This window comes from Brachyhypopomus gauderio, chromosome 7 (assembly GCF_052324685.1).
Source record: "Brachyhypopomus gauderio isolate BG-103 chromosome 7, BGAUD_0.2, whole genome shotgun sequence".
Lineage (NCBI taxonomy): Eukaryota > Metazoa > Chordata > Actinopteri > Gymnotiformes > Hypopomidae > Brachyhypopomus > Brachyhypopomus gauderio.
This window is the reverse complement of record NC_135217.1, coordinates 26,608,468-26,623,783: the sequence shown is the minus strand read 5'-3', so window position 1 is coordinate 26,623,783 and position 15,316 is coordinate 26,608,468. Positions and strand designations below refer to the sequence as shown.

Below are 15,316 nucleotides of genomic sequence, written 5' to 3'. Positions count from 1 at the left end.
TTAGGCACACTGAAACAGCATATATAATTGACTATAGCTATAAATTATTATACATATAAGCATTCCTGCTTTTAACCTAGTAATGGTGATTATGTGTATAATTTTATGCAATGTATGATTTCTTTTTTAAATAGTTTGTCACTTGTACTACATCATTGTCCCACTAGTGGGCAGTATTTGACAGTGAGCTGTGTTGAGACCAGAGACCGTGTATATATATATATATATATATATATATATATATATATATATATATATATATATATATATATATATATATATATATATAATATATTTTAAAATAAAAATAAAATATTCTAAAATATTCTTAAAACATAAATATATATAATATAATTTATCCAATTTTATTTTATCTACTTACAGTTTGACAATCAACATCTAAACAATTACAAAAATATAAGCAAATAAATTATTCAACTGTGTCTATTCAATCTGTGTTGGAAGGTGAGGGGTTAAGTGGAAGCCTGTGAGCCTGTGTCTCCCCCTATCAGGACTGTGATGCCCGCTGTTCGTTTTTTTTTTTTTTTTTTTCCCACCACCACCCCCTCTCTTCGGAGGACTATTGATGCTTTATTGTTTATTGTTTATTCAATCATAAAAACATATATTCTCTGTTCGTTTACAGAGGGCCTGGCAGTTACAATTCAGCGTAATACCAGTTTCAAAAGACAGCAGAATTGACCAATCATATCTTCCCTCTTAGTGGGCGGGCTTAACTGTATGATAATTTCCGCCCGCTGTGGCGACGTTAGCTGTCGTTAGCGTACCACCGCTAGCTAGTTTCGATTAATTCCTTTGATGTATATATAATATATACGGTCTCTGGTATGAACCCTTTGGGTACAAGCCAGGCTGCATCAGGTTATTGTAGCAGCCTGGCTGATTTGGTGTTTTGTTTAGAAAAATTGGAAACTGATATCACGTGCTACTCAACTTTGGAATGTTTGGTTTAGAATGTTTGGTTGGGAAGGTGGAATGTTTGGATTCAGTTTTGATGCTGAAAAGCTCAAAACAAGTCGCAAGACATTTTGCTCTGTGAATTACAAACCTAAATAATCTAACAAATCTTTCTATTTTTTTCTATATCTTTCTGTCTTTCTGTATTTCTATTTTTCAGGTGGAGAATGAGTTTTTTCCCCAGGAGAACCGACCAGCCTAGGCCTAGGCAGGAACAGAACCACTTCATAGACACACCAGGTTTTACCACTCATGGTGAGAAAAATACATTTTCATATATACTGTACATAATTTTATACTTCTATGTAAGACAGTATATTAATTCTTATGAATATGGATTTCCATAGGCTTTTTCAAAATAATTAAAAGTTAAATATACACATTTATATAGTAGGTTTCTAAGGTTCAGAAAAATAACATGTATATTTATTCTACTGATGACTGTCAAGCTCCTTTTCATGTGTACAGGATAATATAGTTAATGGAGCATGGGTTATTTATTTTATTTCTTTGACTCAGCACAATTTTCATAAATCCCACCATGTTAACATTGTCCATGTGGCCATGGAAAAAGCAAATAAAAATAAACATTTTTAAAAAGAAACAGATTTCTAACATGACATCACAAATTCTTAAGCATTCTCCCCACATGGAGAGTCTAATGACATCACATGGCACCATAGCCCTTCTTATAATCACTTGTTCATTGAGAAACACTTACAAGGCATTTGAGCCTCACTGGGAGGTGTGCCGGGTTTCACTTTACCTGCTGTGGGATTTTCAGGTGTGCCCTACAACCCCCAAGCGACAGTGATCCACACGGATCCCTGTGGACCAGGACCCTTCCCTCACAGAAGGACGACGGGACCCTCAGATGTCGGCCATGTTAACATCCCTGTAGAAGGACCACTCCACACTGGTACTGTGTAACACTGAAGATTACATGCGTATTCAACAAACCAAATAATCATGCATGATGAAGTAGAAAAAAACATTTATTACATTTGTTTGTAAGGTCTGGCAGAGGTGCAGAACCATCAGCTTTCTGCACATGACCTGACCAGTAAAACATCAGTTTTATCAGAAAATATGACATCACATATTCTTCAACATTGTAATGAATTCACATGGCACTGTAGCCCTTCTTATAGATCTGATGATCTTAACATTACACACTCATGCTTCCTCTGTGCCCTCCCTGGGTTGGTGTTTTGCATTTAGGCCGTGACATGGAGAGGCAGAGACACCTTGCTCAGCCCCATGTTCAAGGCGAGGTTCTGAGGCAGATGGATCCAGTCTACCTCCAACCTGCTGGTGGGTTCTTCATCGATAACTGTCTTCTTTCATATAGACATTGATAAGATATTTTTACTAGGCACGCGGACTGTTTTTACAAACATTTGTGAATGGGTCACTCTCAGGAGCTCAGTGAATTCCAGCGTGGAACTGTGACAGTATGCCACCTGTGCAATAAATCCAGTCGTGAAATTTCCTCACTCCTAAAATTCGACAGTCAGCTGTATTATAAGGAAATGGAAGTGTTTGCGATTAACAGCAACTCAGCCACTTGCTTGAATCATATTTCAGTGGCACTTTCAGATAAAGAAACATATACAACGTAGTGACTGAGAAATGTTATGGTGAGTTAATTTCTGCTAATGGCCTTATTCGCCCATGCAGGTGAAGTTGGCTCCAGCAGGTTTCCCCCACTGCCTGTGCTCACTTCACGCACGACAGTCACCTCGTCAGGACTGATGAGGCCTTCTCCGCCCACCTTCACAATGTTGCCTCCACTCCCCAAACCTGCTGGCCGAGAGCCTCTCCGTGCCTTCAGGCCTGCCAAAGGTGAGCTCACTCTTTTGCTCTCCTGGAAATGGGATCCAAACCGTTTGTTGCAGCAACAAAAAAAGTAAAAAAAAGTATTTAAAAAGTAAAAACTGCTTTGAAAACCCTATAGGGGAGACCGGGTATGGTTGTAACATGGGGAGAGTTGTAACACCATCAGCTCCACCGATCACGGATAAGATAGGAGTCACATGATCATTTCAGTATTTACCCAATTCCTCCCTGATCCCACATGGTGAATATCAAGGCTGTAAACAGGCACATCCCGATTCCATTGAGAAAAAACTGAATGTAGTATTTCATGTTCCATTCATTACATTAGCTGTGATAGGTTTGGTGTAGAGTAGAGCACTTTAGAGTGGGCACCTTGACGACCCACATACAGTGTGGGTGTACTGTGACACTCATTATATGCTAGGCGGTTGTGTTTAGTCTAAGGTGATAATGCTTCGAATCATTGTTATACCAGCATAGTATAATACTGATAATACATGTATATGGATTACAGATGTCATTTATCACTATTTTAGTACACCCCCAAACAATCTAAACAAAACATTGTCATGCTGCTTTGCTGGCTTCTGATACCTCATCTGGACTGCTGCCAAAGCATATTAATCTTTGTAATCTATATAACATGGCTTCTTTAAGTATTGGGTATCACCTGGCCAGTGTTAAGCAACAGCAGTCTGTATGATATAAGAAGTTTGTGCTTTGTACCCACTTCTGTTGGCAAGGACAATGTGAGCTTACAAGCAAGACTAGACTTGAATGTATTATTGCAGTCAGTTGATTGTGCCAGCACCCCACTACCCAGGCCTGCGCTGTTCTGATCCAGAGCTCTCCAGAACTCTCCCATAGCCACTTTTGCTCCTCACTGCCATCTGCAGATTTGATTATGAATAAAAGTTTTCTTAAATGTTATTCAAATTGCTCCTATTCATTAGCACATTTCGTTTATCCACTTAATGCTACTCTTGATGTACATTTGAGCCATGCCAAAATAATATCGATTATCATAATCTATTATTGTTATTTAAAATGCAGTATGATCTGCAGGTCTTAATTTCATATGCTGGTCTGAAGATTGAACGTGTCCTCTACAGTTCTGTCTGTGTTTCATGTCCAGGTTCAGTGGAGCCTCCCCAGCTCCACTCTCCAGGGTGGAAGAGAGAGAGAGAGGGGAGACTTGGCCGGAGCGGCAGACATCTTCAACCCTTGCTCCCAGACATCTTCGAACCAGCTAACCCCAGTGATGCTGGCAGAGGTGACATTGATGTTGGCTTTACTTTATATGTCATTGAAATACATGTACAAAATGTAGAATTTATAATGTTGCATCATTTGTTTTGTGTTAAAATATTGCTAAATACGATATTTCGGAACAAGAAGATCAGTTAGTCAGAAACTTCACTCAGGTGTCAAGTGAACGGAGCTAAACTCATGATCATGGATGCCCTTTCCCACGCAGGTTTGCCCAAATCCAGCCGCTTGCTGCCTGGGAACCCCCCCGGGTCGTTCCTACTGCCCTCCTACCCTCTGGTCACTCTTCCGGGAGTGCAGGGAGACAGGAGCCCTCGGCGCAGAGACCCGGGCCCGTGGAGGGACAGTACTGGTGAGCGCATGGCTACGTTGCTAAGAACGTGCTAGGCACACACAGTGAGGCATGGCCGGTTATTTGGGTGCCCGGTTAAGTTAAGTTTGTCTTGCACTAAGCTTGTCTTGCACTTGTTCCCATGTCAGTGGTAAAGTGATGAGCAGACCTAATTTTGTGGTGTCATACATATACATGAATTTAATCTTAACCAAAAAATTTGCATATACTTAGATCATTTATAGTCACCACTTGTCAAATGTACAAAATACTCATACTGATGCTCTTCATCTGACATGGTTTCACTCAGTAATGGAACAGTGTCTAGCAGAGGCGAGATGTGCTAACCATTAGCAGAGCTAGGCGGTACTGTAGTTTGGCGCTTCAGTATCTACCAGTATCAGAATTAAAATAATTCTGAATTGTGCCGAAATAATTAAATTGAATCAAATTGTATTGAAATGTAAGACTTCATGATGCAATAAACTAAAAGAATCACAACTAAGCTAAACTAAAACTGGGTCACACATTTACTGAAGCTCTGATAAATGTCTTCCTGCTTCTGGGCTCACGGATGCCCTGCTTTCAGTTATTCAGTACTGTATTCAGTATTCAGTTATTCAGTACTACTTCATTGTGTTGCCATTACATGAATTGTAGCAAGATGCATATGAGAAGTTGCCGATCTCGGTCCATCTTGCTTGAATCATATTTCAGTGGCACTTTCAGATAAAGAAACATATGCAACGTAGTACTAAGGCACTGAGAAATGTTATGGTGAGTTAATTTCTGCTAATGGCCTTATTCGCCCATGCAGGTGAAGTTGACTCCAGCAGGTTTCCCCCACTGCCTGTGCTCACTTCACGCACGACAGTCACCTCGTCAGGACTGATGAGGCCTTCTCCGCTCACCCACCCAATGTTGCCTCCACTCCCCAAACCTGCTGGCCGAGAGCCTCTCCGTGCCTTCAGGCCTCCCAAAGGTGAGCTCACTCTTTTGCTCTCCTGGAAATTGCATCCAAATCATTTGCTGCACCAACAACAACAAAAAAAGTTTTAAAAAGTATTAAAAAAGTAAAAACTGCTTTGAAAGCCCTATACTACAAACAAAAAGCCCCTGCTGATCCTCTTGTACATTGCTATGCCTGCACCCATGGACATGTTTTTCTGCACCTTGAAGAAACCACTATGAAACCAGAAGTTATATTTGGGATTTTTGATGGAGTAAGTGTTAATATGTATTGTGCTTTTCAGGATCTCAAGTGCAAAGCACCAGGGCGTCCCCTGCTGATGACATGTGTGAAGGAGTAGTTGGCAGAGGTTGGAATTGCTTTGCTGTTAACACTGCATTACACAACAATGTTTTAAATCTAGTTCTCCACGTTGAATAATGTTTTGCAGTCTTCAAGCTGAAAAAAGTCCTAGTCAGTTTGTTTGGGTTCTGGTATTCCTCTCTAGATGAACTCAAGCCAGGAACTCCCAGGAAGGATCCCCACGAGCAGCAGATTTTACGGTCCTTCTCCAAACCAGACCTCGCTCTCACTCAGAGCTTCAGACTGCTTAGCTCTGATGACTGGTAAGTCACACCTGCAAAATTCTGAAGCATTTGGCTAGGGCAGGTTAAACAGCAAGTCATTTATGGTGTTGTGCATATATGGTAAGTATGCATGTTTTTAGTGAAGTTTTGTCCTCTTTGTCCCTTTTCTTGTAGCATTTTTTTCTTTCAGTAGCTGATGGTTACAGTGTGTGTCTATGTCCAATATCTTCATACAGGGAGAAGAAAATTGAAGGGTTGATGTCCATCCGTAGATTGGCTCAGCATCACGCTGATGTGCTTGGCAGCAAGCTTCATGATGTCTGCATTATTCTTATTCAAGAGGTAAGCCACTACATTTGCTGATTGTGTATCTGTCTGAATTCTAAAATTGGCAGACACCATCAGCATGTACACATTACAGGTGATGTTGCTGACAAAGTCAAGTCAGAGTTAGCATAGTACTTTGAAATTCCTTTTTTATAAAAACATTTCTCATCTAATTGAAATTCAGATGGCATATCTAACTGTAATTAGTGATTAAGGTATTTCCGCCTACATAACACATTGCAGTGGTGGATTATACTTATTACGATGGCGGTGGCAGTGTTGGATGTGGCTGAAACGAGCTGGAACGTCGTCTTTCCTGCAGGTGCTACACCTGCGCTCTGCCGTGTCCCGCATGGCGGTGGTGTCCTTGAGGGAGTTGTACTCCAGCCTGCAGAAAGGGATGGACCAGGAAGTGGAGGCTACAGCTAAGGTCCTCCTCCACAAAGCAGCGGAGTCCAATGCCTTCATCAGGCAGGACGTGGACACAGCTCTGGACAGCATGGTGCAGAACTGCACCCCCATTTGGAGCATGAACGCCCTTCTCGCTGGAGGACTCTGGTCAGTTAGCATGCAGTGAACTTTAAACTGTGGCTTTCAGATAGCAACAACAGTCACAAGAAGCTAACACAGCACTGATTTTGGCTGCTGTTTTTATTTCTCCATTGTTCTTTCAAAATATGGCCCTGGCCTATATCAATATTTTTAGTTATTTATCCTCTTAAATATTCTTTTTATTGCGTTCCATCTCCGCTCTGCTGATTCAAACTGCCCTTCACACCGCTTAAAAAATAGTCTAGTTAGCTAGCTCACAGAGAACATACAACATTTTTTGTTTAAAAAATACATATGTACACTAAGTGGTGCAAACTAAACCATCTAATAGAATATGATCATTTGATTGTGCTTGTAGATCATACATAAGGGTATTAAGTTTCTTTATAGAAGCTAAAAGTTGTACTGTATACATTGATTGGATGGATTAATAGTTATTACTTTCTTTTTTGAATGCCCTAATTTTTTTCCTTCTGTTTTCCTCAAAAGTCATCTGAATGCTGCAGTAAGAAAGTGTACTGCTCGGCACTTGGCTACTGTGGTAGAGAAGATTGGTGCAGAGCGAATTATTCCTGCAGTCTCCAAGTTGGCACAGGACTCTTCCCAAGAAACCAGGTTAGTACTGTGATCAGAACGAGAATTCTACAAAGCTTATTCAATTTCCCAGATAGTAATAGATGCTGTGAGTCATGGATCCCTCACTCACGGTTCTCTCCTGTATTGGGGTCTGTTCTTCGTCTCAGGCGCTTGGGCCGGCGTATGCTGCTGTTCCTGTCCTCCCACCATGACTTTGATAAGATGGTGGAAAAGTGCATCCCTGCCAAAGACCTGGCAACCATTAGGGACACTGTCCTCACTCTGAAATCCAAGGTAGCGATTCATGTTTGGATACATGATGAGGATTTTTTATCCCATTCAGCCACTATGCCCCATGTTTACTCACTAAACAAAGCTTATTCACAAAACTTTTAGGTGAAACAGACTGCAATTAAAAAACCACCTAAACTGTCATGGTAGACATATATTGTAAACAAATACTCAAGTACAGGGCAGTGCGTGGCACCACACATTGTATTTACAGTAAGGCATGCACAGTGTAGTCCCAGACCCAGTAGTTAAAGGACAGAGCATGGTTCAAAATGAACCAGCTTGAAACCTTAGGATAGAATCAAAGTATGAAGCAACATGTGGACTTCAATATCATCACTCCATGTTTTGTGGTGATTTGTACATGTGTATTCCCAGGAGAGGACAAAGGTGTCTAGGATTCCAAGATATAAGATGCGTCAGCCTCGTCTGGAGCAACAAGAAGCTCCAGCTGCACAGGCGGAGCATCAGAACACGCAGCGAATGAAGCGCAGCCTTAGGCACACGGTCAGGGACGTGAGCCCAGACGACGCGGCACCTCTGAAAGGTAACGGCTGACCTCGGCAAACGCTCCCCTGCTGTTTCCTGAGAACCTTACCTTACCGCTTACCCATGAACCTCCTTCCCATCAGACCTGCAGCTGAACAGTAATGTTCCAGCCCAGACTAAGACTGGTGTCCTCCTGGATGATTTGCCCTCGAGCCCCAGCAACGCACGCACCCCCAGAAGTCCCGTCAAAAGTTTGAGTCCTCCGCTTCGTCCCAGCCCCCCCACGGCTGTCCCTACTACAAACATGCTGCCACGACGCAGACGAGCTATCAGACTGATCAGAGCACGTCCGTCCCTCTCAAACTGTTCTGGTGAGTGTTGCCTGCTCTTCAGCGCTTCATGTGTGATCACTGCACTTGCATGTAAATTGCTTTGCTGTTAACACTGCATTACACAACAATGTTTTAAATCTAGTTCACCACATTGAATAATGTTTTGCAGTCAGTCTTCAAGCTGATTTGAACCAAAGTTGAGCTGGTAGCCCTAAAAGTCCTAGTCAGTTTGTTTGGGTTCTGGTATTCCTCTCTAGATGAACTCAAGCCAGGAACTCCCACGAAGGATCCCCACGAGCAGCAGACTTTACGGACCTTCTCCAATCCAGACCTCGCTCTCGCTCAGAGCTTCAGACTGCTTAGCTCTGATGACTGGTAAGTCACACCTGCAAAATTCTGAAGCATTTGGCTAGGGCAGGTTAAACAGCAAATCATTTATGGTGTTGTGCATATATGGTAAGTATGCATGTTTTTAGTGAAGTTTTTTCCTCTTTGTCCATTTTCTTGTAGCATTTTTTTCTTTCAGTAGCTGATGGTTACAGTGTGTGTCTATGTCCAATATCTTCATACAGGGAGAAGAAAATTGAAGGGTTGATGTCCATCCGTAGATTGGCTCAGCATCACTCTGATGTGCTTGGCAGCAGGCGTCATGATGTCTGCATTATTCTTATTCAAGAGGTAAGCCACTACATTTGCTGATTGTGTATCTGTCTGAATTCTAAAATTGGCAGACACCATCAGCATGTACACATTACAGGTGATGTTGTTGACAAAGTCAAGTCAGAGTTAGCATAGTATTTTGAAATTCCTTTTTTATAAAAACATTTCTCATCTAATTGAAATTCAGATGGCATATCTAACTGTAATTAGTGATTAAGGTATTTCCGCCTACATAACACATTGCAGTGGTGGATTATACTTATTATGATAGCGGTGGCAGTGTTGGATGTGGCTGAAACGAACTGGAACGTCGTCTTTCCTGCAGGTGCGGAACCTGCGCTCTGCCGTGTCCCGCATGGCGGTGGTGTCCTTGAGGGAGTTGTACTCCAGCCTGCAGAAAGGGATGGACCAGGAAGTGGAGGCTACAGCTAAGGTCCTCCTTCACAAAGCAGCGGAGTCCAATGCCTTCATCAGGCAGGACGTGGACACAGCTCTGGAGAGCATGGTGCAGAACTGCACCCCCATTCGGAGCATGAACGCCCTTCTCGCTGGAGGACTCTGGTCAGTTAGCCTGCAGTGAACTTTAAACTGTGGCTTTCAGATAGCAACAACAGTCACAAGAAGCTAACAAAGCACTGATTTTGGCTGCTGTTTTTACTTCTCCATTGTTCTTTCAAAATATTGTCCTGGCCTATATCAATATTTTTAGTTATTTATCTTCTTAAAAATTATTTTTATTGCGTTCCATCTCCGCTCTGCTGATCCAAACTGCCCTTCACACCGCTTAAAGAATAGGCTAGTTAGCTAGCTCACAGAGGACATACAAACATTTTCTGTTTAAAAAATACAGATGGACACTAACTGGTGCAAACTAAGCCATCAAATAGAATATGTTCATTTGATTGTGCACTTAGATCATACATAAGGGTATTAAGTTTCTTATAGAAGCTAAAAGTTGTACTGTATACATTGATTGGATGGATTAATAGTTATTACCTTCTTTTTTTGAATGCCCTAATTTTTTTCCTTCTGTTTTCCTCAAAAGTCATCTGAATGCTGCAGTAAGAAAGTGTACTGCTCAGCACTTGGCTACTGTGGTAGAGAAGATTGGTGCTGGCCGCTTATTGTCTGGGGCGAAAGACGTCACAGCGCGAATTATTCCTGCAGTCTCCAAGTTGGCACAGGACGCTTCCCAAGAAACCAGGTTAGTACTGGGATCAGAACGAGAATTCTACAAAGCTTATTCAGTTTCCCAGATAGTAATCTTTTGCTGAGTCTTTTAGTCTTCTAGTCTGATACTCTGAAGTCAGCAAATGCTGCTAAATTGTAGAGTAATAGAAGCACTATCGTGTTTTCTAGACACAGACGTCCTTGTAAAATTGTGTGCTGGTAAGATAAATGGTTGGTGTGCTGTGAGTCATGGATCCCTCACTCACGGTTCTCTCCTGTATTGGGGTCTGTTCCTCGTCTCAGGCGCTTGGGCCGGCGTATGCTGCTGTTCCTGTCCTCCCACCACGACTTTGATAAGATGGTGGAAAAGTACATCCCTGCCAAAGACCTGGCAACCATCAGGAACACTGTCCACACTCTGAAATCCAAGGTAGCGATTCATGTTTGGATACATGATGATGATTTTTTTTTTATCCCATTCAGCCACTATGCCCCATGTTTACTCACTAAACAAAGCTCATTCACAAAACTTTTAAAGCTTGAAACTTTTGGGATAGAATCAAAGTATGAAGCAACATGTGGACTTCAATATCATCACTCCATGTTTTGTGGTGATTTGTATGTGTGTTTTCCCAGGAGAGGACAAAGGTTTCTAGGAATGCGAAGATATAAGATGTGTCTCCCTCGTCTGGAGCAACAAGAAGCTCCAGCTGCACAGGCGGAGCATCAGAACACGCAGCGAATGAAGCGCAGCCTTAGGCACACGGTGAGGGACGTGAGCCCAGACGACGCGGCACCTCTGAAAGGTAACGGCTGACCTCGGCAAACGCTCCCCTGCTGTTTCCTGAGAACCTTACCTTACCGCTTACCCATGAACCTCCTTCCCATCAGACCTGCAGGAACGTCGTCTTTCCTGCAGGTGCGGAACCTGCGCTCTGCCGTGTCCCGCATGGCGGTGGTGTCCTTGAGGGAGTTGTACTCCAGCCTGCAGAAAGGGATGGACAATAAAGTGGAGGCTACAGCTAAGGTCCTCCTCCACAAAGCAGCAGAGTCCAATGGCTTCATCAGGCAGGACGTGGACACAGCTCTGGACAGCATGGTGCAGAACTGCACCCCCATTCGGAGCATGAAGGCCCTTCTCGCTGGAGGACTCTGGTCAGTTAGCATGCAGTGAGCTTTAAACTGTGGCTTTCAGATAGCAACAACAGTCACAAGAAGCTAACACAGCACTGATTTTGGCTGCTGTTTTTACTTCTCCATTGTTCTTTCAAAATATTGCCCTGGCCTATATCAATATTTTTAGTTATTTATCTTAAATATACTTAAATAAATACTTAAATTAAATACTTAAATATTCTTTTTATTGCGTTCCATCTCCGCTCTGCTGATCCAAACTGTCCTTCACACCTGTTAAAGAATAAGCTAGTTAGCTAGCTTACAGAGGACATACAAACAATTTCTGTTTAAAAAATACAGATGTAAACTAACTGGTGCAAACTAAGCCATCGAATAGAATATGTTCATTTGATTGTGCACTTAGATCATACATAAGGGTATTAAGTTTCTTATAGAAGCTAAAAGTTGTACTGTATACATTGATTGAATGGATTAATAGTTATTACTTTCTTTTTTGAATGCCCTAATTTTTTTCCTTCTGTTTTCCTCAAAAGTCATCTGAATGCTGCAGTAAAAAATTGTACTGCTCGGCACTTGGCTACTGTGGTAGAGAAGATTGGTGCTGGCCGCTTATTGTCTGGGGCGAAAGACGTCACAACGCTAATTATGCCTGCAGTCTCCAAATTGGCACAGGACGCTTCCCAAGAAACCAGGTTAGTACTGGGATCAGAACGAGAATGGTTCAAAATGAAACAGCTTGAAACCTTTGGGATAGAATCAAAGTATGAAACAATACGTGGACTTCAATATCATCACTCCATGATGTTGATGTGGCTTTAAGGTCTGGGTGAGATGCCTCAGGATACTCCTTCAGCTCGAGGCAGGCGCTCCATCCCAGCTGTGGAGTCATGCGTACCTCCTCCTCAGTTTGCCAGCAGGTGAATATTTAAACAGTTAATCAAAACAACAACAACAAAAAAAGTGCATCCTGATTGAAACTGCTTTGATGTTTGCAATTTTTGATGTTGGTTTAATTTGATTGCAGCCTTGTTCATTTTCTGTTTGGACACTATAACCCAATCCTTGTGTTTTCTCTCTTGTGTGTGTTCAGCAAAGACAGCAGCAGAGCACATGTCCATAGCATTGCAGACAAGACGGAAGTACGTCAAGCAGCTCAAGGCCTGCTGGGTTCAAAAGACTTCAGGGAGCGCATTGATCAGCTGGTGGCCGACTGCGAGGACAACCCATATATGGTCATGGGCAACATGTTCCCGGTAACTCATTTGAACTGAATTGATTTTTTATGTTTTCAGCAGCTTTCAGAAGTGATCTGTATGGGGGGTCATACGTTGGAGAACATTAAATGCTGGCACATGAAGAAATATCAAAAGCTCAGATGCTCCAGAGTAGAAAATATTACAACAATCAGTTTTAACTATTACAGTGGAGGGCAGTAATGTCCATTGTTAGTGTGAGCTTGTTTTACAATGTATGTGAAGATTTCACCCAAGTGTATCCTTGATTTATTTATCTTTGTTCCTTTTAAATGTTCTTTTTATAGAGCTGGTTAGGGAACTCTACCCCTGCAAGCCACAACTGGTTGAGCAGAAGGTGCTCCCTCTGCTCTGGTACCTCCTGGGGACCTCCAGCAACAGTGGTACGGTCCACGGCAGGGGTGGAAGCGTGATGGGGCCACTGTCCACGTATGCCAAGCCCCTCATGCCCACATAGGTCCAGTGCTGCTGGACTGCGCTGGTTCCCAACCTTCCAATATCGGCAAGAGCCTAAGCGAGTTTGTGAAGAATCTCCCGATCAACTGAGAGCTGCCAGCCAGACCTCCAGACCAAAATAAAGCCCAACATGGATTCTACTTGAAGATGGAGATGTTTGTGCATTTCTTACTGTGCCTGCACTTTAAATGAAAGAGAGAGGAAGACAGTCAAACGTTTTTGGATCATTATCATTATAAAGTGCCTTTCAAGGTCCCAGTCAGAATCAAATGACGGACATAGTATGTCCGAGGTTGTATGCATGCTGTGACGCGACGCCACAGAAGCAGGTAAACCACGAGCCACTCCCGTACACACCTCTCACACAAATGGCTCAGATCCACACGACCCAGATCACAGCACCTCCCTGCAGCACCTAGAAAGCCATTTCAGAGTGGCCTGCAGGGTCGGCTCTAGTCTCATCATGCCGTTGCAGTGGCAGACTGCCCAATGAATCTCACTACAGGGAGCTGACCACACTCCTCCAGCTTACCCACCCTCTGACTGAGGTTAACAATTTTACTGAACAACATTTTTTGGAATTCCTGTTCCTGTTCAAACCCGCCTCCCATCACCACTCCCACAGCAGACATAGCCCCGCCTCCCATCACCACTCCCACAGCAGACATAGCCCCGCCTCCCATCACCACTCCCACAGCAGACATAGCCCCGCCTCCCATCACCACTCCCGATGGGGTGGAGAACGTAAGTTGTTGACTGGGGGGTATGAGGGTGGTGAACGTAAGTTGTTGACGGGGGGGGGGGGGGGGGGGTTGTGAGTGTAAAATGGACACAAATTAAGTATTATACAGCGTATTAATAAGAATAATAAGCAAATAAGTATCATATCGCGATCGATCAATCGCCAGTGGTTGACGCCAGGGTGATTCTCACGAAATCAGACATATGAGGTGGCATTAAGTATTGTGATGAACAGGTAAATCCTATCAATTTGGGAAACACGTTCATAAACATCTCATCATAAGCTATATTGGAAGTGATTAAAAGAAGACATTGTAATATTTTTAATGATATATTTTTTAGAATTTAGTGTGAAATTCTCAGTACCGCAACGCATCCATTGCTGAATCTCGGCTCTTCAACTATACGATTTTTATATTTAAAAGAAATAAATAATAAAAAAACTTAAATGTATCTCATAAAGTAAATTGTTACAGTCAATAAAAATGTATTACTTGGAACTCATTGGTAAAAGAAAAGAAAATATTTAGAAAAAGAACTTTGGTCACAGCCAATGTTCTCAGCCTCCGCAACAATTTTCAAGCACCATTTAAGACCACAAGGAACAGAAAAAAAACAGCCATTTTGAGGAGGGGAACACCTTTTACTGTAACACCCAAGATGACTACCAAGTAAGCACCTCATTTTATACAGGTCCGTAGCCAGGGGGGATCGAAGGGTTCGTTCGACCCCCCCCCCCCCCCCCCCTCGCACCCGCACCCTCCCTCAGTACACACATGCCCCTCAAGATAGGTAGGCTATTCAATGAATGAATTGTTAATCTCCGGTGAATATACAGACGAACAAATAAGGACAGCAACAGCAGACTCACAACAAACTTATAACAGTGTTGCCAACTCTCACGCAATGAGCGTAAGACACACGCATTTGATCGTTTCCACACGCTCACACGCCATACATCCGATTTCTCACGCTGAAAAAAAAATCTAGTTTATTTATCTCCGATCTACATCTATGATTCAATGAGTTACTAGTTCACTCTGGCGCCAACCACTGGCGATCGATCGCTTTAGGCGCAGCATAGAGGAAACATATAAGACATAATCCCCCCCCCCCCCCGTCAACGTTTGACACACACACCACCCCCTTCCCCCCGCCCCTAATCAAATCTCAGTCCTAGTGATTTTGATAAGTTGGCAACCGTGCTTATAATGAATAAAATATGTATAAATTAAAAGGTTTGAAGTGTGCTTATGAATTTAGGGGGCATTGGAGTAGAGAGCCAAATGAAGTCCACTTTTGGGGGAAAAAGATCCCCCCCATCACAATGCTGGCTACGGGCCTGTTATACCCAGTGATGGCTAAGTTAACTTGAGAAA

At 42.7% G+C, this 15,316-nt stretch overlaps 1 protein-coding gene across 2 annotated transcripts; it reads left to right on the top strand.

Annotated features, from left to right (window-relative positions):
- Positions 1–770: 770 nt before the first annotated feature.
- Positions 771–13,960, top strand: LOC143518271 (uncharacterized). Of its 2 annotated transcripts, XM_077010724.1 has the most exons (26): positions 771–1,233; positions 1,763–1,897; positions 2,200–2,292; positions 2,659–2,823; positions 3,953–4,090; positions 4,295–4,438; positions 5,235–5,399; positions 5,671–5,736; positions 5,875–5,992; positions 6,190–6,295; positions 6,603–6,838; positions 7,322–7,447; positions 7,576–7,702; positions 8,078–8,246; positions 8,332–8,559; positions 8,778–8,895; positions 9,093–9,198; positions 9,506–9,741; positions 10,226–10,384; positions 10,654–10,780; positions 10,987–11,156; positions 11,242–11,505; positions 12,021–12,179; positions 12,308–12,404; positions 12,578–12,740; positions 13,028–13,159. In XM_077010724.1, exons 1-21 carry the CDS (start codon positions 1,146–1,148, stop codon positions 11,020–11,022), a joined length of 2,886 nt encoding a protein of 961 aa, XP_076866839.1. In that variant the 5' UTR covers positions 771–1,145; the 3' UTR covers positions 11,023–11,156; positions 11,242–11,505; positions 12,021–12,179; positions 12,308–12,404; positions 12,578–12,740; positions 13,028–13,159. The 2 variants fall into 2 exon arrangements, with proteins under 2 accessions (XP_076866839.1, XP_076866838.1); XM_077010723.1 differs by lacking the exons at positions 10,987–11,156; positions 11,242–11,505; positions 12,021–12,179; positions 12,308–12,404; positions 12,578–12,740 and having other exon boundaries at positions 13,028–13,960.
- Positions 13,961–15,316: the final 1,356 nt, after the last annotated feature.

Excerpts from the sequence above, each read along its gene's own strand:
- LOC143518271 (XM_077010723.1), top strand. The coding sequence starts at position 1,146 with ATGAGTTTTTTCCCCAGGAGAACCGACCAGCCTAGGCCTAGGCAGGAA. Across the intron at positions 5,737-5,874 it reads TGAAGGAGTAGTTGGCAGAG|ATGAACTCAAGCCAGGAACT; the intron begins GTTGGAATTGCT and ends ATTCCTCTCTAG. Across the intron at positions 9,742-10,225 it reads CTTCTCGCTGGAGGACTCTG|TCATCTGAATGCTGCAGTAA; the intron begins GTCAGTTAGCCT and ends TTTCCTCAAAAG.